The sequence below is a fragment of the Pelophylax lessonae genome (genome assembly GCF_965119305.1).
Source record: "Pelophylax lessonae genome assembly, chromosome: 7".
Classification (NCBI taxonomy): domain Eukaryota; kingdom Metazoa; phylum Chordata; class Amphibia; order Anura; family Ranidae; genus Pelophylax; species Pelophylax lessonae.
In genome coordinates this window covers 44,532,311-44,556,539 of record NC_138774.1, presented here as the reverse complement: position 1 = coordinate 44,556,539, position 24,229 = coordinate 44,532,311, and the positions used below count along the sequence as shown (strand labels likewise).

The 24,229-nt window shown below is 45.0% G+C and overlaps 2 protein-coding genes across 2 annotated transcripts in view; one reads left to right on the top strand and one right to left on the bottom strand.

Annotated features, from left to right (window-relative positions):
• TAP1 (transporter 1, ATP binding cassette subfamily B member) overlaps window positions 1-24,229 on the bottom strand; it is an 895,619-nt gene that overhangs the window by 797,591 nt on the left and 73,799 nt on the right. The gene's annotated exons all lie outside the window — the stretch shown is intronic.
• Window positions 1,076-23,947, top strand: PSMB8 (proteasome 20S subunit beta 8). Its single transcript, XM_082264589.1, has 6 exons — window positions 1,076-1,422; window positions 6,832-6,976; window positions 13,402-13,513; window positions 17,328-17,457; window positions 19,306-19,510; window positions 23,731-23,947. The coding sequence occupies exons 1-6, from the start codon at window positions 1,291-1,293 to the stop codon at window positions 23,820-23,822; spliced, it is 816 nt and encodes a 271-aa protein (XP_082120715.1). The 5' UTR covers window positions 1,076-1,290; the 3' UTR covers window positions 23,823-23,947.

Here is a 24,229-nt window from a genome sequence, read left to right as displayed (position 1 = left end):
GGGGGGTTCTTTACTGTTAGGGCTACAAGATTGTGGAATTCTCTACCACAAGAGGTGGTTTCTGCGGGAAGTATGGTGGCTTTCAAAAGACTCTTAGACTTACATCTCAAGGATCAGAACATTCAGGGGTATGTGAGATGATTACAGCCACACACACCTACACAGGTTGAACTGGATGGACTATTGTCTTTATTCAACCTCACCTACTATGTAACTATGTGACTGAGTGACACAGGGACAGATCGCAGGTTCAGCTAAGCTGAACCCTGCCTGTCACTTAGGAGATCTGCCTGCTTTGTTTACACAAGCGGGCGGATTTCCACACTCGATCCCCGGGGATCGGGGAAGAGCAGCGATGATCACCGCCTCTCCTCCCCTGGTCTGACTCCCGCTGTAACTGAATACAGTGGGGGCGAGCCTCCGGCGGCGCGCGCGCGCGCCGCCGAGAGAGGGGAATGTCTGGTGACGTAGGTCTACGTCGCCAGACGATAACGAGACACTTTGCTGCAGTACAGTCAACGTGACTGGTCGGCAAGTGGTTAATGTTCATGTGCATGTAAAGGCAGGTGTCCCAATACTTTTGGTAATATAGTGTATGTAAAATCGAGTGAAGGGGTTCCTAGCCCTCCGAGGCAATACTTTGGAGCGATATCGGTCAGCTACACCAGCACAGCATCGAAATGCCCCTGCAAAAATTGCTAAAACTTGTTCCCAAATTTGCTGACCTTCATTGTGAACTTTTGATGGGGAATCTATCGGTCATGCTCAATCGCACCACTGAAAACCCCAACAAAGTCAACTGTCCAGCAGAGAACTGTTGGGTAAATCTATCTGCTTTTTATCCTTTTTCATTCTCACATTACTTCTAACTGGTAACAACAGGCCAGGGGAGGAGGAGAAAATATGTTCAATGCTACTTTCACTTTCTGTATGGGCGAAAAAGACGACAAGGGAGAAGAACAACGCAGGAAAAATTAGAGAAAAGAAACGTGGCGGAGGAGAGAGGAGAGCAGAGAGGAGAGGGAGCGATAGAGAGAAGGAGAGAAGAGACAGAGGAGGAAAGAAGAGAGGAGAATAAGAGAAGATAGAGGGAGAGAGAGAGGGAAAGGTAGAGAAAGAGTGGGAGGGAAAGCCTTAGTAACGTAATCAAAGGAAGTAAAAATTAGACCAGCGCAGAACTACAAAGTATTTATCAAATTTATTCAGACTACTAGATATATATATATTTGAGGAAATAAAGTAGCAACAGTTTAGTTCTTTGGAAAATCCAGCTAATCCAGCAACTCCAAGATGGCCCTTCTAAGTCTATGTGGACCCAAACACACCCGGGATTGGCAGATGCCCATCAGCGGGGGTAAAATGACACCTACCGTTCCCTTCAGTTTGTACGACACTGAGATGGCAATTCCTCGCGGATGTCAGGTAACAATATTGTTTTGCTTAATAATATGTATTGAAAATAATCTACTTGTTTTATTTTATTTATTTGTATTAAGCTATATAAGGATTTGTGCAATTGGGCGGTTTGGCCCATCGGCATTTAATCATGGTGTTTGCAGGTGCCAGGGGGGTTTCAGAGGTTCGGCATTAGGGCTGAATACATAGCAACCGGACAATGCCCCAAACGGTACGTGCGTTTAGGGGCTCTTTCACACGGTCTGCCTCCGTAGGCAGATCCGTGCTGCTCAGTGGGGATCGATCCGCCGATCCCCGCTGAGCCAGTGGATGACAGCTCCTTCTCCGCTTGCAGTGCGGAGAGGGAGGTGTCACAGCTCCCGCTGCTCTCTATGGGGGATCGGATGAGAGCAGAGCGCCTGTCCGCTCTCATCCGATCCGATCCCTGAACGGATGGAAAAATAGGGTTTCCATCCGTCCAGATTTCACGGACAGGATCGGATACGGATGGCAGCGGGTGTCAGCGGACATGTCTCCGCTGACATCCGCTGCCCCATAGAGCTGCATGGAGGATCCGATCAGATCCGCCTAAAAAACTGACAGGCTGATCTGATCGGATCACCCGTGTGAAAGAGCCCTAGGGCTGTTTGCATTCAGGGACATTTTCCCCAAGTGCAGGAATTCAAATGGCTCTAAATGACTTTAAGTAATTGTAAGTTTTTTTTTTTTAAATAAGAAACATGTTATACTTAGCTCCTCTGTGCAGATAGTTTTGCACAGGGCAGCCCGGATCCTCCCCTACTCGTGTCCCTCGTTGCTGCTCTTAGCCCCTCCCTCCTGTCGAGTGCCCCACAGCAAGCAGCTTGCTATGGGGGCACCCAAGCTGTAGCTTTGTGTGTCGCTTCAGACACAAAGCTGCTTTTCGGCCCGCCCCCTTTCTCTCCTGATTGGCTAACTGACTTTGATTGACAGTCGTGGGAGCCAATGGCGCCGCGGCTGTGTCTCAGTCATTCAGGAGAGAGAGTCCCCGACGGCCGAGGGACTCATGGACATCGCTGGACAGAGATGGAGCTCAGGTAAGTATTAGGGGGGTGCTGGGGGGCCTTTTATCTTAATGTATAGGATGGATATGGATAAAAAACCTTCCTGCCTTTACAACCACTTTAACCACTTAAGCTCCGGAGGATATGGCTGCTAAACGACCAGGGGGTATTTTGCGATTCGGCACTGCGTGACTTTAACGGACAATTGCGCGGTCGTGCGACGCTGTACCTAAACGAATTTGACGTCCTTTTTTTCCCACAAACAGAGCTTTCTTTTGGTGGTATTTGATCACCTGTGCGATTTTTTGATCACGCGCTATAAACAAAAAAAGAGTGTCAATTTTGCAAAAATAACAATATTTTTCACATTTTTTTATATGAAATTCCCCAAAAAAAATGTAAAAATCAAAATTTTTTAACATTTTCAGCCAATTTGTTTTATGCTACCTATGTTTGGTAAAAAAAAATCGCAAAAAGCGTATTTTTATTGGTTTGCGCAAAAGTTATCGCGTTTACTAACAAAGGGAAAGATTTTTGTCATTTTTTTTTTTAACGCGTAATGGCGGCGATCTGCGATTTTTTTTGCGGTACTGCGACATTGCGGCGGACAGATCGGACCCTTGACTGACATTTTTGACACTTTTGGGGTTACCAGTGACATTTCTACAGTAATCAGTGCTATACATATGCACTGTTACTGTAAAAATACACTGGTAGTGAAGGGGTTAACTTTATTTGAGAGGGAGGGGCTGTGTGTGTCCCTAGGGGCGTGATTCTTACTGTCATTGGCTGTGGCTTGAGCTGTAGGGACACTGATCAACGGTTCTACAATGTAGAACCGTGTGATCAGTGTTTTTACACTGAGGAGAATGACAGGTGGCTTGTTTACACAAGCCGCCTGACTTTCTCCCTCCCCCCCGACGATCGCCGAGTGACCGGCGGACATCAGGTCCGCCGGGCACGCGCGCGGGGGGGGTCCGTGACCGTGCGGGAGCGGGAGCGCGCATCAGCGGGCGCGCGCTCGCTCCCCAGACCCTCACAGGCTAGCGACGTAGACCTACGTCGCTCTGCCTGTGAGGGGCTGACTGCCGCAGTATATGTACTGTGAGCAGTCGGCAAGCGGTTAAGTATGGCTCAGTTCAGTATCCAGATACCGTGTATTTTAGCCTTTTTTAGTTACTAATAGGCTTCTGGCACTGGGGATGGAGGCTCAACTTGCGAATCCTGAAAATCTGGGATCTGACACTGATGGCCCAAACTGACCGTGTGCATGCACCCTAAATGATACTTCTTACTGGGGTACATTTTTGGGAAAGATTATTGAAAAGAGAGTGAGATGCAACCTGGGGGCGTCAGATGGACCAAAACATAATGTCCCAGAGGTGTTCTATTGCAATAAGTTCAGGTGAGCGTGGGGGCCATTTGATGGTATCAATTCCTTCATCCTCCAGGAACTGGCTGCATACTCTCGCCACATGAGGCCGGGCATTGTTGTGCACCGGGAGGAACCCAGGACCCACTGCACCAGCGAAGGGTCTGACAATGGGTCCAAGGATTTCATCCCAATTCCTAATGGCAATCAGGGTGCCATTGTCTAGCCCATAGAGGCCTGTGCGTCCCTCCATGGATATGCCTCCCCAGACCATCACTGACCCACCACCAACCCAGTCATGCTGAACAATGTTACAGGCAGCATAATGTTCTCCATGGCTACTCCAGACCCTTTCATGGCTGTCACATATGCTCAGGGTGAACCTCCTCTCATCTGTGAAAAGCACAGGGTGAGTGTGTGTTTATTAAAAGTCAGCGGATACACTTTTTGTAGCTGCTGACTTTTAATAAACTTAAAAACAACTGGAACTCCGCTTTAAGGGGGTAAAACCTAACAGGGCTTAACAACTTAAGCCCCGGAGGATTTGGCTGCTCAAAGACCAGGCCCTATTTTGCGATTTGGCACTGTGTGACTTTAAGGGACAATTGCACGGTCGCGCGATGCTGTACCCAAATGAAATTGACGTCCTTTTTTTCCCCACAAACAGAGCTTTCGTTTGGTGGTATTTGATCACCTGTGCGATTTTTACTTTTTGCGCTCTAAACAAAAAAAGAGAGACAATTTTGAAAAAATAACAATATTTTTCACATTTTTTATATGAAATTCTCCAAAAAAAATGTAAAAATCAAAATTTTTTAACATTTTAGACCAATTTGCTTTCTGCTAAATTTTTTTGGTAAAAAAAATCACAATAAGCGTATTTTGATTGGTTTGCGCAAAAGTTATTGCGTTTACTAAGGGATAGATTTTTGTCATTTTTGTTGTTTTTTTTTTTAACGAGTAATGGCGGTGATCTGCGATTTTTTTTGCAGGACTGCGACATTGCGGCGGACAGATCGGACCCCTGACTGACATTTTTGACACTTTTGGGGGTACCAGTGACATTACTACAGTAATCAGTGCTAAAAATATGCACTGTTACTGTAAAAATGACACTGGCAGGGAAGGGGTTAACTTTATTGGTGATCAAGCGGTTGAGTGTTTCTCTAGGGGCGTGATTCTAACTGTCAGGGGGCGTGGCTTGTTAGATCATCACAGAGACATGCGATCCTACATAGCAGGATCACATAGCCTCTGTGATGATCTAAGGGAGAATGACAGACGGCTGTGTTTACATTAGCCGTCTGCCTTTCTCCCTCTCCTGCGGGAGATCGCAAGTGGCCGGCGGGCATTGGAGCCGCCGGTCACACGCGCGAGGTAGGCAGGGAACGAGCGGGGGCGGGAACGAGCGGGGGCGGGATCGCCGCCGGTGGCGCGCGCTCGCCCCCTACAGGCTCGTGGGCGAGCGACGTACCCATACATAACTTTGCCTGTAGGGGGCTGACTGCCGCAGTATATAGTCGTGCGGCGGTCGGCAAGTGGTGAACCGCTTGCCGACCACCGCAAGTACATATACTGTGGCGGTCAGCCCCGTGCAGGCAAAGTGACGTACCGGTACGTCACTCGCCTGTGAGCCAATACGGGGTGAGCGCGCGCCGCCGGAGGCGCGCTCCTGCCCACGCTCGTTCCCTGCCTACCTCGCACGTGTGACCGGCGGACCCGATGTCCGCCGGTCACTCGCGATCGTCAGTTATAGAGGGAGAAAGGCAGACGGCTAATGTAAACAAGGCCACCTGTCATTCTCCCCTGTGTAATAGCACAGATCATACGGTCCTGCTATGTAGGACCGTAGATCTCTGCTGTTACATGAAAAGCCACATCCAATCACAATTAGAATCACGCCCCTAGGGACACACTTAACCCCTCCTTCTTAATAAAGTTAACCTCTTCCCTGCCAGTGTCATTTTTACAGTAACAGTGCATATGTATAGCACTGATTACTGTAGTAATGTCACTGGTAACCCCAAAAGTGTCAAAAATGTCAGTCAAGGGTCCGATCTGTCCTCCGCAATTTTACAGTCCTGCAAAAAAAAAATCGCGGATCGCCGCCATTACTCGTTAAAAAAAAAAACAACAAAAATGACAAAAATCTTTCCCTTAGTTAGTAAACGCAATAACTTTTGCGCAAACCAATCAAAATACACTTTTTGCAATTTTTTTTTAACAAACATAGGTAGCATAAAACAAATTGGCCAAAAATGTTAAAAAATTTTGATTTTTAAATTTTTTTTTTGGCGAATTTCATATAAAAAAATGTGAAAAATATTGTTATTTTTGCAAAATTTACGCTCTTTTTTTGTTTATAGCGCATGATCAAAAAATCTCACAGGCGATCAAATACCACCAAAAGAAAGCTATATTTGTGGAAAAAAAAAAAAGGACATCAAATTTGTTTAGGTAAAGCGTCGCACGACCGCGCAATTGTCCGTTAAGTTCACGCAGTGCCGAATCGCAAAATAGGGCCTGGTCAGGAAGGGGGTAAAATCTTCCGGTGCTTAAGTGGTTAATCAAAAAAAAAACAAGACTTTACAATGACGTTAGGCTGGGGCAAAACCAGCTAGATGATGCTGGATGTCCTCCAGCCAGGAATTGAGGCAAGCTCAGTCTGACATGCTGAAGCTTCTAATGCACATTGTGGAAAGCTCACAGTGTGCAGTGAAATCAGAGTAAGGCTGGCCATACACTATACAATTTTCTTATTCAATTTCCTTTAGATTTACCTTAAACTATGTAGTGCAAGGGCCTGCCTGATTGCATACAAATTGAAACGTTTGTAGGTTTGACCCTATATTACATGGTTTTGGTAAATCTAAAGGAGAGTTGCACAAGAAAATTGTATAGTGTATGGCCAGCCTAAGTCGTTTTAGTATAGGAGAGGAGCCAATACAACTGTGCAAGACTGAAGGGGTGGCTGAGGATACTTGCTTGCTGATACATGTGTACTGTATTCCCGCTACACAGCCAGCACAATTCCTTCAACGTATGGAGAAAGGGGAGAACGGTGTGAAGATTGAGCCCTGGCACGGGACCACAACGCTGTCTTTCAAATTCCAGCATGGGGTGATCGTGGCGGTGGATTCAAGAGCGTCAGCTGGAACTTATATTGGTAAGTCAATCATCATTTATAAAGTGATTCTAAAGCCCAAAGCTTTTATTTTTATTGCTGAATAGCATGGGGCGGATTAGAGCCCCTGTAATGTTTTTATTGTGGTCTGATTCACCCTCTGAGTAAGTAGATGATACCTGAATAAAGATGAAGAGAAAAAAAAAATAATATCTTGAATCTAGGCCCACTTTGAGGCCTCATGCGCACACAGGGCGTTTTTCCTGCCGCTTTTAGCCCCGGTTCACACTTGTGCGAGTGCCGGGTTCGCATGTAATGTCGGAGCGCACTACTCCGACATGACATGCGATCAGCTGTGCGGTGCGAGTTTAGCCATACACTTTGTATGGCTAAATTCGCACCGCAGCCGCACCAAACACGCACAGGGACCCTTTTTGGCAGCCGCATCAGGATCGGATCGCACAGCGGTTCACACTTGTGTGATCCGATCCTGTGCGAACTGCAAGATCGCACTGCGATATGCGATCAAACTGGGGGTGTCGTTAACATTACATTGACACCCCCAGCGTATCGCATATGGCAGTGTGAACTGCCGGGGGTGCGTGTGCGATGCGGGAACAGGCTGCGGATTCGCAGCCTTCCCGCATCGCATAAATGTGAACCGAGGCTTAGGAGTGTCAGGTGTTTTTTTTTTTTTTTTTCAGCCTAAAAAAGCCTCTCCAATCTCCATGTTATTCTATGGCCTCATGCACACACCGGCTTTTAGGAGCTGTAAGTGGCAAAGGCTTTTTTAACCACTTTAGGACCGGAGGATTTTCCTGCTTTACGTCCAGGCCACTTTTTGCGATTCGGCACTATGCGACTTTAACTGACAATTGCGCGGTCATGCAACGCTATACCCAAACTAAATTTACGTCCTTTTTTTCCCACAAACAGAGCTTTCTTTTGGTGGTATTTGATCACCTCTGCGCTTTTCATTTTTTGTGATATTAATTTAAAAAAGCGACAATTTTGAAAAAATAACAAAATTTTTCTACTTTGACAGTTAAAAAATATCCAATATATTCAACTTTTGTCATATATTTAGGCCAAAATGTATTTAGCTACATGTCTTTGACAAAAAAATTCTCAATGAGCGTATTTTTAACCGCTTTAAGGAAGATTTTACCCCATTCCTGACCAGGCCATATTTTGCAGTTCGGCACTGCGTTACTTTAATGGACAATTGCGCAGTCGTGCAATGCTGTACCCAAATTAAATTTATGTCCCTTTTTTCCCCACAAATAGAGCTTTCTTTTGGTGGTATTTGATCACCTGTGCGATTTTTACTTTTTGCGCTATAAACAAAAAAAGAGCGACAATTTTGAAAAAAATAGCAATATTTTTCACATTTTTTTATATGAAATTCCCAAAAAAAATGTAAAAATCTAATTTTTTTTAACATTTTGGGCCAATTTGTTTTCTGCTACATATTTTTGGTAAAAAAAAAATCGCAATAAGCGTATTTTGATTGGTTTGCGCAAAAGTTATCGCAGCTACTAACTATGGGAAATGTATGTCATTTTTATTGTTTTTTTTTTTTAACTAGTAATGGCAACGATCTGCGATTTTTTTTTTTGCGGGACTGCGACATTGCGGCGGACAGATCGGACCCCTAACTGACATTTTTGACACTTTTGGGGGTACCAGTGACATTACTACAGTAATCAGTGCTATAAATATGCACTGTTACTTTAATGATGACACTGGCAGGGAAGGGGTTAACTTTATTGGTGATCAAGGGGTTAAATTTATGCCTGGTGCTTACTGACGTGTGTGGGGGGAGGGGACTGTGTGACACAGGCACAGATCGCAGGTTCAGCTATGCTGAACCCTGCAATCTGTCCCTGCCTGTCACTTAGGAGATCCGCCCGCTCTGTTTACACAAGCGGGCGGATCTCCTCACTCGATCCCCGACGATCGAGGAAGAGAAGCTGTGATCACCGCCGCTCCTCCCCTGGCCTGACTCCTGCTGTGTCTGAATACAGCTGGTGCGAGCCTCCGGCGGAGCGCGCGCCGCCCACGAGGAGAGGAGTTCAGCGACGTAGACCTACGTCGGTGGACGATAATGAACCACTTTGCCGCAGTACGCCCCATGTGAGCGGTCGGCAAGTGGTTAAGCTGCAAAAAACCCAGGACCAATGCATTCTGGAGCAGCAACGTTACAGCTATAAAAACGCCTGAAGGTAAAATGAAAAAGAATCCGTGCTAAGGAAAAAGAGAGGGATCAGGCTGCTGCTCACCTCAAAATATAGCCCTGGAAGGGATATATAGTAAGTAAGTATATAGTAAGTAGGGGGTGTGAGGTAGGTGGCGCTGCCTGTATTATGTCTGTAGAGGTGTAGTAAATTAGTGTATATATGTAACATACTCCATATTTTATTAACACATATTAATAAAAAATCACATTGGGTAAATGGTATCACATGGACCATATATACAAAAGCATATATAAAGTGCAAATAGTGCGGTAAAGTGACAGGTGATTGTTATTGAAAAGATATATGCCGGTATTTAAAATTATATCGAAGTAACTCAAATGATTAAAGGTGCTAAGTGGTAGTGCTAAAATGCTTAATTAATATAAAAGATAAATTATGATGGATAAAAACAATAAATAATCTGATTGTGATAAAGGTGGGGTATAAGTGGTAGAGTGAATAATAAATATAAAAATAAATATAAATGACCAATAAGGTGCAACAATACAAAAACAGGTATTAACCACTTGCCGACCGCCGCACGACTATTTACTGCGGCGGTCAGCCCCATACAGGCAAAGTGACGTAGTACTACGTCGCTCGCCTGAGAGCCTCTAGGGGGCGAGCGCGTGCCACCGGAGGCGCGCTCCCACCCCCGCTCGTTCCCTAACATGTCCGCGCGTGTGACCGGCGGACTCGATGTCCGCCGGTCAATCACGATTGTCCGCTGCAGAGGGAGAAAGGCAGGCGGCTAATGTAAACAAAGCCACCTGTCATTCTCCCTGATCTAACTGCAGAGATCATACGGTCCTGCTATGTAGGATCGCATGTCTCTGTGGTTACATCACTAGCCACACCCATTTACAGTAAGACGCACGCCCCTAAGAACACACTTAACCCCCGCTCGTCACTTCCGGTGCGGCGCCGCATTCCTCCACAGCTTCTGGGCATGCCCAGAAGCTGTTTAGCAGGGGAATGCGGCGTCGCCCTGGAAGTGACGAGTGGGGCCGGTGCCGTCGCATTGATTCCTGGGAGCGATGACGTTCAGCTCCCAGGAATCATTGCAAGCCAGGAAGTGACGGCGGAGCCGCGGCACAGAGGGAGGAAGTGGAGAATAGGTGAGTATTTTCTATCTACAATTACAAGGTGAGTAAAAAAAAAAAATATACCTAACTATCCAATTCTTTTTCAGGTGAAGGAGACCAAGCGGATGGGCACAAAAAAAAAGGTTGATTTTGTGCCCGGAACTCCGCTTTAATTAGATAGGAATGTGGCTCGAAACAGGGCTTGACAGGAGGGTGAGGGGGCACTATGTGTGCCACATTACTATTCTCTTTGGAGTGACCAAAGATGTCCCAGGTTACAATCCCATAGTGTATTACATAGTTACATAGTTAGTCAGGTTGAAAAAAGACACAAGTCCATTTGGCTCAACCAATAAAAAAAAAAAGGAATGAAAACCCGACCATACAATCCCACACCCGCAGTTGATCCAGAGGAAGGCAAAAAAACCCAAACCCAGCAAAGCATGATCTAATTTGCTACAGCAGGAGAAAAAATTTCTTCCTGATCTCCCAAGAGACAATCTGATATTCCCTGTATCAACTTTACCTATAAATATTAGTACCCACTTATATTATGTACACCCAGGAAAGAATCCAGGCCTTTTTTTAAAGCAATCTAGAAATTCTAAAACAAAAAGAAATGTACTGTGTGCCGCTAAAGTGTTTGGGTTTGGCTTGAGGACAAAGTGACAACCCTAGGTGACGTGTTCTGTCAGATCGGTGAGCTGCACCCACTCTAATCTTTGCCTTTACGTTTGTTGTCCATTATAGCCTAATCATTGCCACTACTGAAGCCCTGATGAAGGAGATGTGTTAGACCCTGAAACGTGTAAATTATAAATTAAAACCCGCGCTTATAGTGTAAAATGAATACTAGTGAATGAAAAAATGTGTCAATAGGATAAGATTGGAATAAATATAGAATGTATGCAGCTGCTGTGTCTCTAAGTATAAAAAGCTTAGATAAAAGTAGATGGTCAAATTTAAAACAGCGCTGGCATATACAAAATAACAAGCAGTAATAATGATTATAAATATAATGAACAAATTGATATAAAAAACATCATAAATAAATACATAAATAATAAGTCCTTTTAAAAGTGATTAAAATCCCAAAAAAGTGCTCGAGTGCAAATATTCTATTCAAGGTGCTCAAAAGTGACAGGTGGCCCCTCTTGGTTCCCTACTCACCGCCACAATTGATATATATATCGCTTGAAATATCAGTAAAGATGTTGCAACCAGGCTCCTTCTGAGGATATCACAAGACCGCTATTATCTCCTATATGGGACTGGTCCTAGTCTCCTCCGTGGACCCCAAGTGAAAAGACAAAAGGACCGCATATAGTGTAGTATGTTTTATAAAATGTATTGCCCCAATATAATAAAAAACATACTCACAAACAAAAAGTAAATAGATCGCAGTTTATGAGAAAATGGTGGTGGACGCCGCTGGTAGCATGCCTTCCACTGCCGATCCACAGGAAGTAAACCGATGCGTCCAAGCCGTACCGGAAGTGCGTCAACGCGTTTCGCCCGCTTATTGGGTGTTTTCAAAGACCCTGAAACATGTTGGCTTTATCCTTTGACTTGTTACCAATAAACTTTTTGTGGATTTAAAGTGTTACTAAACCCACAACAGTAAAATCAGTGTGTATATGCAGTAAAGCATGCCTGTTATGCCTGTTATACTTACTGTGGAACCTAAGGGGTTAATCCTGTGCATTGTGTAAAAAGGGTGTTTTATCCTGTCTTCTCTTATCCTCCCCTTCTTCCACAGTCCCCAATCCTTTTTCTGATAAAATAAAGCCTTGGAGGCACTCTGCACATGCTCAGTTTGATGTGTATTGCTAGAGAGTTCTTTTTTTTCTGGGAGTGTGCATATGATTAGCACAGGGCCAATCAGCACTGTCCAGACAGAGGGTTAGGGGTCCTGCAGCCTCATAGGACAGTAAGAGGAGAATGAAAGCTCCTCCTACAAGCTTTAACCAGACACTGATAGAAGACACAAGACTGCTATATACTGCAGTGCTGATGAGAAGAGGTATTCAGCAGTTTATATTTACTAAAATAATTGCATTTCCATGTTATGTGTACTGTGGGAGACCAGATATAGGGAATGCAGGGTGCTGGGTTTAGTAACACTTTAATATAAAACGGTGGTACTCTTATCCTTTACAATGTATTATTCAACCTTGTAACTTGTTTGATCCATCATCTAAATATAAACATATTTTACCACCAGCAATTCAGCCCTTTTTATCATGAGAGTGAGGACTGGGGCTTATGTTACCCCAAAGCACACCTGTATATTATATTATTTCCTTCTATGAGTGCCAGTTCACTCTAGTGCGATGCCAGACATTACATGCGATTTGCACCGCATTGCTGTGCGGATCACATGCAATGTCTGTGCGATGCAAATGTATGGCTGAAATCCCATCGCATTCGCACCAAAATGGTGCAGGACTCTATTTTTGGTTCACACTGGAATCGGTTCACACCTATGCGATCCGATTCCTGCACCATTGGTTCGCAGATCTCAGTGTGAACTGTGAACCAGTCTGGGGGTGTTATTACCTTTACATTGACACCCCCAGCGATTCTCGAGTCTCCGTGTGAACCAATGTGCGATTCTGGTGGAATGAATCGCAGGGTTTCCTGCATTGCACCAGTGTGATCCGGGACTCAGAGCCGGTTCACATTATTGCGGCTGCGGAGATCGCATGTAATTCGGAGCGCACTGCTCCTTCATTACATGCGATCTCCTGTGCGAATGCAAATTCAGCCATACACATTGTATGGCTGAATTTGCACTGTATCCGCACCAAAGACGCACAGGACCATTTTTTTCAGCCGCATCAGGATCGGATCGCACAGTGGTTCACACTTGTGCGATCCGATCCTGTGCGAACTGTCAGATCGCACTGCGATATGCGATGAAACTGGGGATGTCGTTAACATTTAATTGACACCCCCAGCGTATCGCATATGGCAGTGTGAACTGCCAGATGCGCGGATGCGATGCGGGAACAGGCTGCGAATTCGCAGCCTTCCCGCATCGCACAAGTGTGAACCGAGCCTCACTGTATGTTTTATGGCTGCGATATTTTAGTTCTTTTACTGCCCCGTGGTAATTCATTTGTACTTTGTATTTTCATAGAAACTCTGAAGGCTAACAAAGTGATTGAGATTAACCCTTACTTGCTCGGCACTATGGCTGGCTCAGCTGCGGATTGTCAGCATTGGGAAAGGCGTCTTGCAAAAGAGTGCAGGTAAGTGATATCTGAAACTTTGTTCCATCCAAAGGAATAAAGGGTTGTACCTTTTTGTAGTAGGAAAGTGAAAATGTAGGCAGTATCTTGAGTTGGTTTTGGCAGAGCCCAATTTACTTGAAATGGGTCACAATCAGTGGCGGCACTTCCCATTGAAAGCAATGGGGGATGTACAATCCTCTCTGGCCTCTGTGTTGGGGTATAATTAGTCCCAATTCTGCAGAGAAACCAATTAGCTTCTAACCTCAGCTTGTTTAATTTGGCTTTAGCAATAAAACCTGGAAGCCGATTGGTTTCTCTGCAGAATTGGGACTAATTTTGCTATCTCTAGCTTTAGTAGCAGGCATCCCAACCTGCAAAAAACTAATTTCAGGGAGGTGGCAAACTCCTATCAGAGATGTTGCAAACTCCTATCAGAGAGGTGGCAAACTCCTATCAGAGAGGTGGCAAACTCCTATCAGAGAGGTGGCAAACTCATTTCAGGGAGGTGGCAAACTCATATCAGAGAGGTGGCAAACTCATTTCAGGGAGGTGGCAAACTCATATCAGAGAGGTGGCAAACTCATATCAGAGAGGTGGCAAACTCATATCAGAGAGGTGGCAAACTCCTATCAGAGGTGTTGCAAACTCCTATCAGAAAGGTGGCAAACTCCTATCAGAGATGTTGCAAACTCATATCAGAGAGGTGGCAAACTCCTATCAGAGAGGTGGCAAACTCCTATCAGAGATGTTGCAAACTCATATCAGAGAGGTGGCAAACTCCTATCAGAGGTGTTGCAAACTCATATCAGAGAGGTGGCAAACTCCTATCAGAGGTGTTGCAAACTCCTATCAGAAAGGTGGCAAACTCCTATCAGAGATGTTGCAAACTCCTATCAGAGAGGTGGCAAACTCCTATCAGAGAGGTGGCAAACTCCTATCAGAGATGTTGCAAACTCCTATCAGAGAGGTGGCAAACTCCTATCAGAGAGGTGGCAAACTCCTATCAGAGAGGTGGCAAACTCATATCAAAGAGGTGGCAAACTCATTTCAGGGAGGTGGCAAACTCATATTAGAGAGGTGGCAAACTCATATCAGAAAGGTGGAAAACTCATTTCAGGGAGGTGGCAAACTCCTATCAGAAAGGTGGCAAACTCCTATCAGAGAGGTGGCAAACTCCTATCAGAGAGGTGGCAAACTCATATCAAAGAGGTGGCAAACTCATTTCAGGGAGGTGGCAAACTCATATTAGAGAGGTGGCAAACTCATATCAGAAAGGTGGAAAACTCATTTCAGGGAGGTGGCAAACTCCTATCAGAAAGGTGGCAAACTCATATCAGAGAGGTGGCAAACTCATTTCAGGGAGGTGTGAAACTCATATCAGAGAGGTAGCAAACTCATTTCAGGGAGGTGGCAAACTAATTTCAGGGAGGTGGCAAACTCATATCAGGGAGGTGGCAAACTCATTTCAGGGAGGTGGCAAACTCATATCAGGGAGGTGGCAAACTCATTTCAGGGAGGTGGCAAACTCATATCAGGGAGGTGGCAAACTCATTTCAGGGAGGTGGCAAACTCATATCAGGGAGGTGGCAAACTCATATCAGGGAGGTGGCAAACTCATTTCAGGGAGGTGGCAAACTCATTTCAGGGAGGTGGCAAACTCATATAAGAGAGGACTCCATTACCTCCCCCCCCCCTCTCTCTTTTCCATTTCCTTCTCCTTTTTCTCTCCTTTTTACTCGCCTTCTTTAATTCCGATCTTCGCTTCCTTCCTTGCCCCCTAGTGGCCTTCTTTGAGACAGGCATGTGTCTTTGGTCCTGTCTCATCTGAGGGAGGGTATCCAGTTTAGATACCCTCACCTCTTGAGTTGACTTAGATATTTAATGTTGTTGCACTAATTTTTGATTCAACATGACATGATGTTGTAATTTATGTACCTGTTGTACAGTTATACCAAAATGTCACACTGCCATTGTTAATACTGTACATGTTTATTATAGCTGTTCAATAAAGCTTTTATTGAAAAAAAAAACCCATATAAGAGAAGTGGCAAACTCATTTCAGGGAGGTGTGAAACTCATATCAGAGAGGTGGCACTCTGCGCCACCGCCGCTCCCCCCCCCCCGCGCCACTGCGCCCTTCCCACGCCGCCGCCCCCCCCCCCTCACACTAATTTAACACAACTAGAGGATGATGAAATGAAATGGAATCAGTATACAGAGGTTTACTTCTTCTGAGAGATATTAAAGGAACACTCTAACCACCATGGTCACTGCAGTGATTTGAAGTGGTGATGGTGGGAGGAGTCAGAAACACTGCACATGCTGGGATATTTACAGTTATGTCATAGGGCTATAACAAAAAAAGAGGATGGCAAGAGAGCCATACAAAGAAAGGGAATATACCCACGCAGTATAAGGCTATAAAGTCAATGCTTTATTAATAATAAAGTGTAAAAAAAGGTGTAACATATATCGGCAACTAGTCACATACAAGGACATGCATATTAAAATAATTCAGGCGGTGAATGGAACCAAACAAATTACTGGCAGGCCATACATCTAAAGTTCAATATGCATCATGAAAAGGAACGGTGGATAAACTACAATTTTCAAAGAGAACTTGATACAATTGCTGAAAGGACATGTTATCATTAATAAAGCATTGACTTTTTAGCCTTATACTGTGTGGGTATGCTCCCTTTCTTTGTATGGCTCTCTTGCTATCCTCTTTTTGTACTGCTGGCGGTTACTGCTGGTGCGATTACTGCTGGTGGGTACTGCTGGCGGATAGTGTTGATGGGTAATGCTGGCAGTTACTGCTGGCGGGTAATGCTGGTCATGACGTCGGGTACTGCTGGAGGAAGCAGCGGCTGCAGTAGAGAGAAGAGCAGCTGCTTCCTGTATGGCTCCTGTCACAGGCGGAGAGAAATCCCTTTATTCGGCAGTGGGGACTCAGATTGACGCCTGACACCCGCGATCGTTCCCCGCTGAGAGAGAAGGACTGTCTGCTGTTGTAAACACAGCTGACTGTTCTTCTCCCTGGAATGATCACAGAGCTCCTGTAATCCTTCTATATAGGAACAGGTCTGAGGTCTCTATGGTCAAGGAACAGGTCTGAGGTCTCTATGGTCATTTCACAAGCCCAAACCCCATACAGTCAGAATCACTCCCCTAGGCTCACATTTAACCCCTTGACCACCCACAGGGTTAACCCCTTCCCTGCCAGTGTCATTATTACATTAACTGTGCATATTTTTAGCACTGATTACTGTAGTAATGTCACTGGTCCCCCCAAAAGTGTCAAAAATGTCAGTTAGGGGTCCCATCTGTCCGCCGCAATGCCGCAGTCCTGAAAAAAATCACAGATCACCGCCATTACTAGTAATAAAATATGTATATAAAAATGACATAAATCTTTCCCGTAGTTTGTAGACGCGATAACTTTTGCCCAACCCATTCAAAATACATTTATTGCAATTTTTTTTTTTTTTACCAAAAATATGTAGCAGAAAACAAATTGGCATAAAATGTTAAAAAAATTAGATTTTTAAAATTTTTTTTTTTTTTTGGAATGTCACATAGCAGAATGTGAAAATTATTATTATTTTTTTTTTTTTTTCAGAATTGTCGCTCTTTTTTGTTTATAGCGCAAAAAATAAAAATCGCACAGGTGAAAAAAAAATTTTTGCCCCATCAAAATGAAATTTTAGTTTACAGGGTACAGCGGTTATATACTGCTTGCCATGCACATTAACATTACAGCACTGACTTTATATTAGTTCAGTTTTATAGTAGTTTTTCTGTACAGATTGTTCTTTCTCTTGTTATACAGGCTATACCAGCTGAGGAATAACACAAGGATCACAGTATCCGCTGCATCCAAACTCCTGTGCAATATGATGCTGCAGTACCGAGGGTCCGGCCTGTGTATGGGCAGCATGATCTGCGGCTGGGATAAGAAGGTAAACCTCCACCCTGACCAATTCTTCTGATTTACGCTGGCCATACATTATACAATTTTCCTTTAGATTTAGCAAAACCCTATAACCTAAACAGACAGGCCATTGTACTACATAAATGAAGGTAATTCTAAAGGAAATTGAATAAGAAAATTGTATAATGAATGGCCAACTTTATATGGGACTGTCTCCATTTCCTGAACCCAGGAGGTCACGCTTTCCAACGATGGCCATGCTTCGATGGATGGAAGATTGGGCCAGGGTTTCCATTTTTTTCTACTTTTGGAGTAGGGAAGGTGTAGTTCATACATCGTTTATTATCTCTGTTGGGGACCCCATTTGAGAAATTGCTCCTCACTTCCTGATGCAATGACACCCGCTATAAATTGCAGATAGCCGCCATTACTTGTAAAATATATGTATTTATATATATATATATATATATATATATATATACTGTATATGAACATCATGTGAGCTGAACATCCTTTAACCACTTAAGGACCGCCCACCGCAGTTATACTGCGGCAGGCTGGCCCTCCTGCGCAAACCGCCATAGGTCTAAATCGGTCGCGTGCCTGCAGCTAGGGGGGGAGCGTGCGGCGCACTCCTGCCTCCACTCCGCAGCGGGGACTCCGATGCACAGGTCAGGTGGTTCCGATTGCTGCCTGACACCTGCGATCGCTCCCCGCTGAGAGAGAAGGACAGTCAGCTGTTGTAAACACAGCTGACCGTTCTTCTCTCTGGAATGATCATAGAGCGCCTGTGATCCTTCTATATAGGAACACAGGTCTCTGTGATAATTTCACAAGCCCCGCCCCTCCACAGTTAGAATCACTCCCCTAGGCTCACATTTAACCCCTTAATCACCCACAGTGTTAACCTCTTCCCTGCCAGTGTCATTATTACAGTAACAGCGGATATTTTTAGCACTGATTACTGCAGTAATGTCAGTGGTCCCCCCAAAAGTGTCAAAAATGTCAGTTAGGGGTCCGATCTGTCCATCGCAATGTCGCAGTCCCGCAAAAAATCGCAGATCGCTGCCGTTACTAGTAAAAAAAAAAAAAACAACAACAATAAAAATGACTTTTGGAGTATCCCACTATTCCCTTCTCCTATTCCTAATTTAAATAAACACAAAACAACCAAATACCCCTGGACTGATTATTGGAGTGAGCCAAGGAAGGAGAAAGTAAGGAGTTGAAACTGCCATTTTTGTATGCTGGAAACTCAGGGGGAAATCTGTCAGTCCTTACTGGGGGCAGTACTACATACAATTTTTTTTAAGAGCCCCATTGGGGGGCTTTGGTGAAATATCAAGGGTCCAAACAGACCTGATGTCTCACTTTTGGGACAGAGAAAGGGACTGATGATAGACATTCCACAGTCCCTTTCTCTGCAGCCCCAGTTGAACTGGACAGTGAATGAATGGGGAGTGCTCTGTGCCTAGCGGCTTCCTGTTCATTCACAAACTAAAGCATAATAAACACAGTTTACTATGCTTCAGTTAAGAATGAACACAGGAGCCACCGGTACAGATTACACACTGTGTTCATTCAGAAATGGTAGGGGCCAAATGAAATATTTACTGTACCAGCACCTTCCCCCTCTCTCCATCCTGAAACATCCCCTGCAGCAGCCGGCGGGAGAGGGGAGAAGCTGGCAGCACTGCAGGGGGGAGACAGGGCGCGCCAGGAAGCAGCACTGCACAGGGTGATTAAGGTGTGCCCAGGCACATCTGGAACACCATGTGCATACGCCCTGTGCATACGCCTATGTTGTTAATTGAGTCGAGCTTGTGACTACTGAGTTACGAATATGTTATAAATCATGGTATTTGCAAATCTGCAGGGTCCTGGTTTGTACTATGTGGATGATAATGGCACAAGGCTATCCGGTGACATCTTTGCTGTGGGTTCAGGGAATTGCTACGCATATGGCGTGATGGACAGTGGATACCGTTATGATCTGACCCCTGAAGAGGCATATGACCTTGGCCGCCGAGCAATTAGCTATGCCACGCACCGCGATGGGGCTTCGGGAGGAGTGGTCAACAGTGAGTAACAGATTTCAGATAAAACTTGTTTTATACATTATCAGCTTCATTCAATAAAACTAACCAGAATGGGAAAAATCTGGTTTACAATTACCAACATTGAAATGTCTGGGCAGCACAGTGGCTAAGTGGTTAGCGCTCCCGCATGGCAGCACTAGGGTTGTCGGTTCGAGTCCCAACCACAACGCTAACCGGCCTGGAGTTTGTATATTCTGCCTGTGTGGGTTTCCTCGGGGTATTCTGGTTTTCTCCCACATTCCAAAGACACGCTAGTAGGCTAATTAAAATTCTGTCTAAAATGGACCTAGTATGTGAGTTAGGGACCTTAGATTGTAAGCTCCTTGGGGGATGGCACAGATGTGAATGTACAATATGTATATGTAAATTGATGGTGCTATATAAGTAACAAAACAGAAAAGCTGCGCAAAAACGTCACAATGGTATAAATAAATATATCCAATAAAATAAAATATTATATATGCATAACTGAATAAATATAGTTCTGGTGTTAGTCCCGGTTCACACTACGGCGACTGGTCAGCCTGACAAGACGCGGTCCATTCTGTGCTACGGGAACCGTTCTAAAAGGAGCGACTCAAGTCGCTCCGACTTAGAAAATAGTTCCTGTACTACTTTGGGGCGACATCGGAGCGACTTGCATTGACTTCCATTATGTGAAGTCGGTGCAGGTTGCGCCGAAGTCGTGGTGCACGCAACTTCACAGGTCGCCCCCGAAGTAGGATCGCCATAATGTGAACCAACACTTAAGATAAAGTCCCAAAATAGTGATAGGGAGATGTTGTGATAAATAAATAAACACGTGCTGTCTTCCACTGCAGTGCTCCAATCACCACAGCATGCGATTAGGCTTACCAGATGGCAGACGGTATTGAGCCAGTAAATAGCCACCAAAACATGGACTGATTGTACCGATTCCAATAAGATGTCCAGCCCAAAGGGGAACACCAACCAAGGCAAACAAAGTGCCACAGATCATACAGGGCAGCAGGCAACACTCAGAGCAATGATCCAATGACAATATTCCAGGTCCGCATACCTCGGGTATCACCATAAAAGAAATGAATATTGCCCCATAGTGTATTATGTTTAAAAAACTTTATTAAATAAGAAACTCACATGCAAACAGAAGATATGCACTTAAAATCAAAAGCGAAGCTGGCTGGCTTCTGTCTCAGCCCATCCTTCCGGGTTGCGTGGTGACGTCAGCATGCCTGATCCGACGCGTTTCGTCACAACACAATTTTTACTATAAGTACCTAAATAAATAAAATCATGGACTGTAGTAGATGGGGCTCCCCGCATAAAGGCTATGGGGTTGATTTACTAAAGGCAAATAGACTGTGCAATTTGCAAGTGCAGTTGCTCCAGAGCTTAGTAAACAAGGTAAAGCTTCACTCTGTAAAGAGTAGGAATTCAGAAAAACAACATTTTTGCTTGCACATGATTGGATGATGGAAGTCAGCAGAGCTTTTGCTCATTTACTAAGCTCTGGAGCAATTGCACTTGCACACGTGTTTGCTAAGCTCTCAGTCAAGTATAGGAAACAATAATCGGTGCACTTTGTATTAAAAATGTTCACGGTTGAACTCCAGGCAAAAAACTAAATACACAGATGAAATACATATACAGGTGCTATTGTACCGGCCAAAGTGTTTATATTTCTGTCCATCCAGTCCTGAGGTTTACACAGCTACAGAGCACAGCCATCCTGATAGTCTGCTGCAATAGAGCAGCACAGCTAGGTCACCTCCCACTCCCAGCCTGTGATTGGCAAGTGAAGGAGCAGCAATAGACTGGTAAAGGTGTCTCTCTGCTCTCTCCTTCTGTTCTTTGTCAGTACATGAGCACATAAGACACGTTATTAGATCCAAGGACTGCCCTTTTCTCTCTCTGTCTAAATGCTGCTGTACAGGGGACTACAAGATGCTAAAATGGAGCCAAATATAGCCTGTCCATATACTACCCTAGCCTGTCCATATACTACCATAGCCTTCCCCTATACTGCCCTAGCCTGTCTATATACTGCCCTAGCCTGTCCATATACTACCCTAGCCTGTCCATATACTACCATAGCCTTCCCTATACTGCCCTAGCCTGTCTATATACTACTCTAGCATGTCTATATACTACCCTAGCCTTCCCCTATACTGCCCTAGCCTGTCTATATACTGCCCTAGCCTGTCCATATACTACCCTAGCCTGTCTATATACTGCCCTAGCCTGTCCATATACTACCCTAGCCTGTCTATATACTACCCTAGGCTGCACCTATACTGCCCTAGCCTGTCCATATACTACCCTAGCCTGCCTCTATACTACCCTAGCCTGTCCATATACTACACTGGGCTGCCCCTATACTGCCCTAGGCTGTCCATTTACTACCCTAGCCTGCCTATATACTACCCTAGCCTGTCTATATACTACCCTAGGCTGCACCTATACTGCCCTAGCCTGTCCATATACTACCCTAGCCTGCCTCTATACTACCCTAGCCTGTCCATATACTACACTGGGCTGCCCCTATACTGCCCTAGGCTGTCCATTTACTACCCTAGCCTGCCTATATACTACCCTAGCCTTCCCCTATACTGCCCTAGCCTGTCTATATACTACCCTAGCCTGTCTATATACTACCCTAGCCTGTCTATATACTACCCTAGGCTGCCCCTATACTGCCCTAGCCTGTCTATATACTACCCTAGCCTGTCTATATACTACCCTAGGCTGCCCCTATACTGCCCTAGCCTGCCCCTCTTGGAATTAAACATAATGGTATGTCATATAATTTTGCATATAGACAAGGTGCTGTTGCATGTAAATCTAACTCCCTGATAAATTTAATTTTAATTTTTGTTATCATGTTTTAAATTTATGGATGTGGGGCCTTTTAGCAATGTTCCTTTTTATCCCTGTGGAATACTAGCCCCTCTGACAGTGATGGAGAAGAGAGGGAGGTGTTATGTAGTCCTAACATACCCCCTTTTCATGTTGTGACAACCCTGCTCAGTACAGTTGTCACCCTAGGATAGGAAGTGAGTTATAGGCAGGATTAGCAGGTTAAAAATAAAGGAAGAAGTATGAAAAAAAAAGAAAACGAATGCAGCCATCACATTTAAAGTGATACTAAAGTCTCTGGTTTTTTTTTGCTAAAAATAACAAACATATTGTACTTACCTGCTCTGTGTAATGGTTTTGCACAGAACAGCCCCGATCCTCTTCTTCTCTGTTCCCTCTTTGGCTCTCCTGGCCCCTCCCACCTGCCGAGTGCCCCCACAGCAAGCAGCTTGTTATGGGGGCACTCGAGCCGAGCCACAGCTCCCTGTGCCCATTGAGACATGGAGCGTTGGCCCGGGGTCCTGCCGAAAACTCCAACCTGCCGAAATCTCCAACTATGTTATTTCCGGTGACTGTACACTGGGAATTTATTGGAGATTTCGAGCACTTGGTGTTTTCACACAACACCGGCAGCCTATACACCTGAGTACATGGTATAATTAGTGCAGATAAATTCCCAGTGTACAGTCACCGGAAATAACGTGGTTGGAGATTTCGGCAGGTTGGAGTTTTCGGCAGGACACCGGGCCAACGCTCCATGTCTCAATGGACACAGGGAGCTGTGGCTTGGCTCAGGCCCCCATAGCAAGCTGCTTGCTGTGGGGGTACTCGGCAGGAGGGAGAGGCCAGGAGAGGAGGGAGGGGCCAGGTGAGTGTACACTCACCAGAAATAACGTGGTTGGAGATTTCGGCAGGTTGGAGTTTTCGGCAGTACACCGGCCCTGCCCATTGTCTCTCCTAATTGGCTCACTGATTTTGATTGACAGCAGCGTGAGCCAATGGTGCCATGCTGCCGTCTCAGCCAATCAGGAGGGAGAGTCCCGAGCAGCGGAGTCTCTCATGCGACATCATGGGATGGAGATTGGCTCAGGTAAGTATTAGGGAGGCTGCTGCAAACAGAATGCTTTTTATCCTTATGCAAAGAATGCATTAAGATAAAAACCTTCCTGATTTTACAACCACTTCGTGAACCGGCAAGTTGAATTATTATACATTTTTGTTCTCGGGTCTACATACGGGAACTTCTTGGCAATCTGTACTCTTGGTCTGTCTCTGCAAAATTTTGTACAAAGCTGATTCAACAGGAGAACCAAATGTAAGTCCACACAACCAATGGCCGTTCTTGTGTTTCTTTTTCCTGGCAGTGTACCACATGAAGGAGGACGGCTGGGTGAAAGTCGGACAATACGACGTGAGCGAATTGCTGTATAAATACACCAAAGAGAAGAACGAGTAACAGGAACGCCATCGTAAAATCCTCTCTGACCTTAAAAAGGCTTTCTTATTGATCTGTAGACCTGTCTGTTCCTCTCGTTTTGTTAAATAAATGTTCTGTGTGACCCAAAATGCAACTTTTCATGACCCTACCGTGCCAACAATGAGCCCCTTATATGTCATGCATTCATGTTATGGTGGAGGTTGGACTTTACCAATACCAGCACTGCAACATCATCACAGGCTGTGCTTTGTGAATGGGAAGGGGCGCACGGGGGGCGGAGACAAGACACCAGTGCCGGTATCAATCATCACTGGTGTAGGCAAAGGGCTGGAGGAGTAACAACGGAATCTGTACCAGCTTACCCAACTATCAAGAACCTGTCAGGATAGAATTATTAGAGCTGCCATTGCTGACTTCTTTTTGGA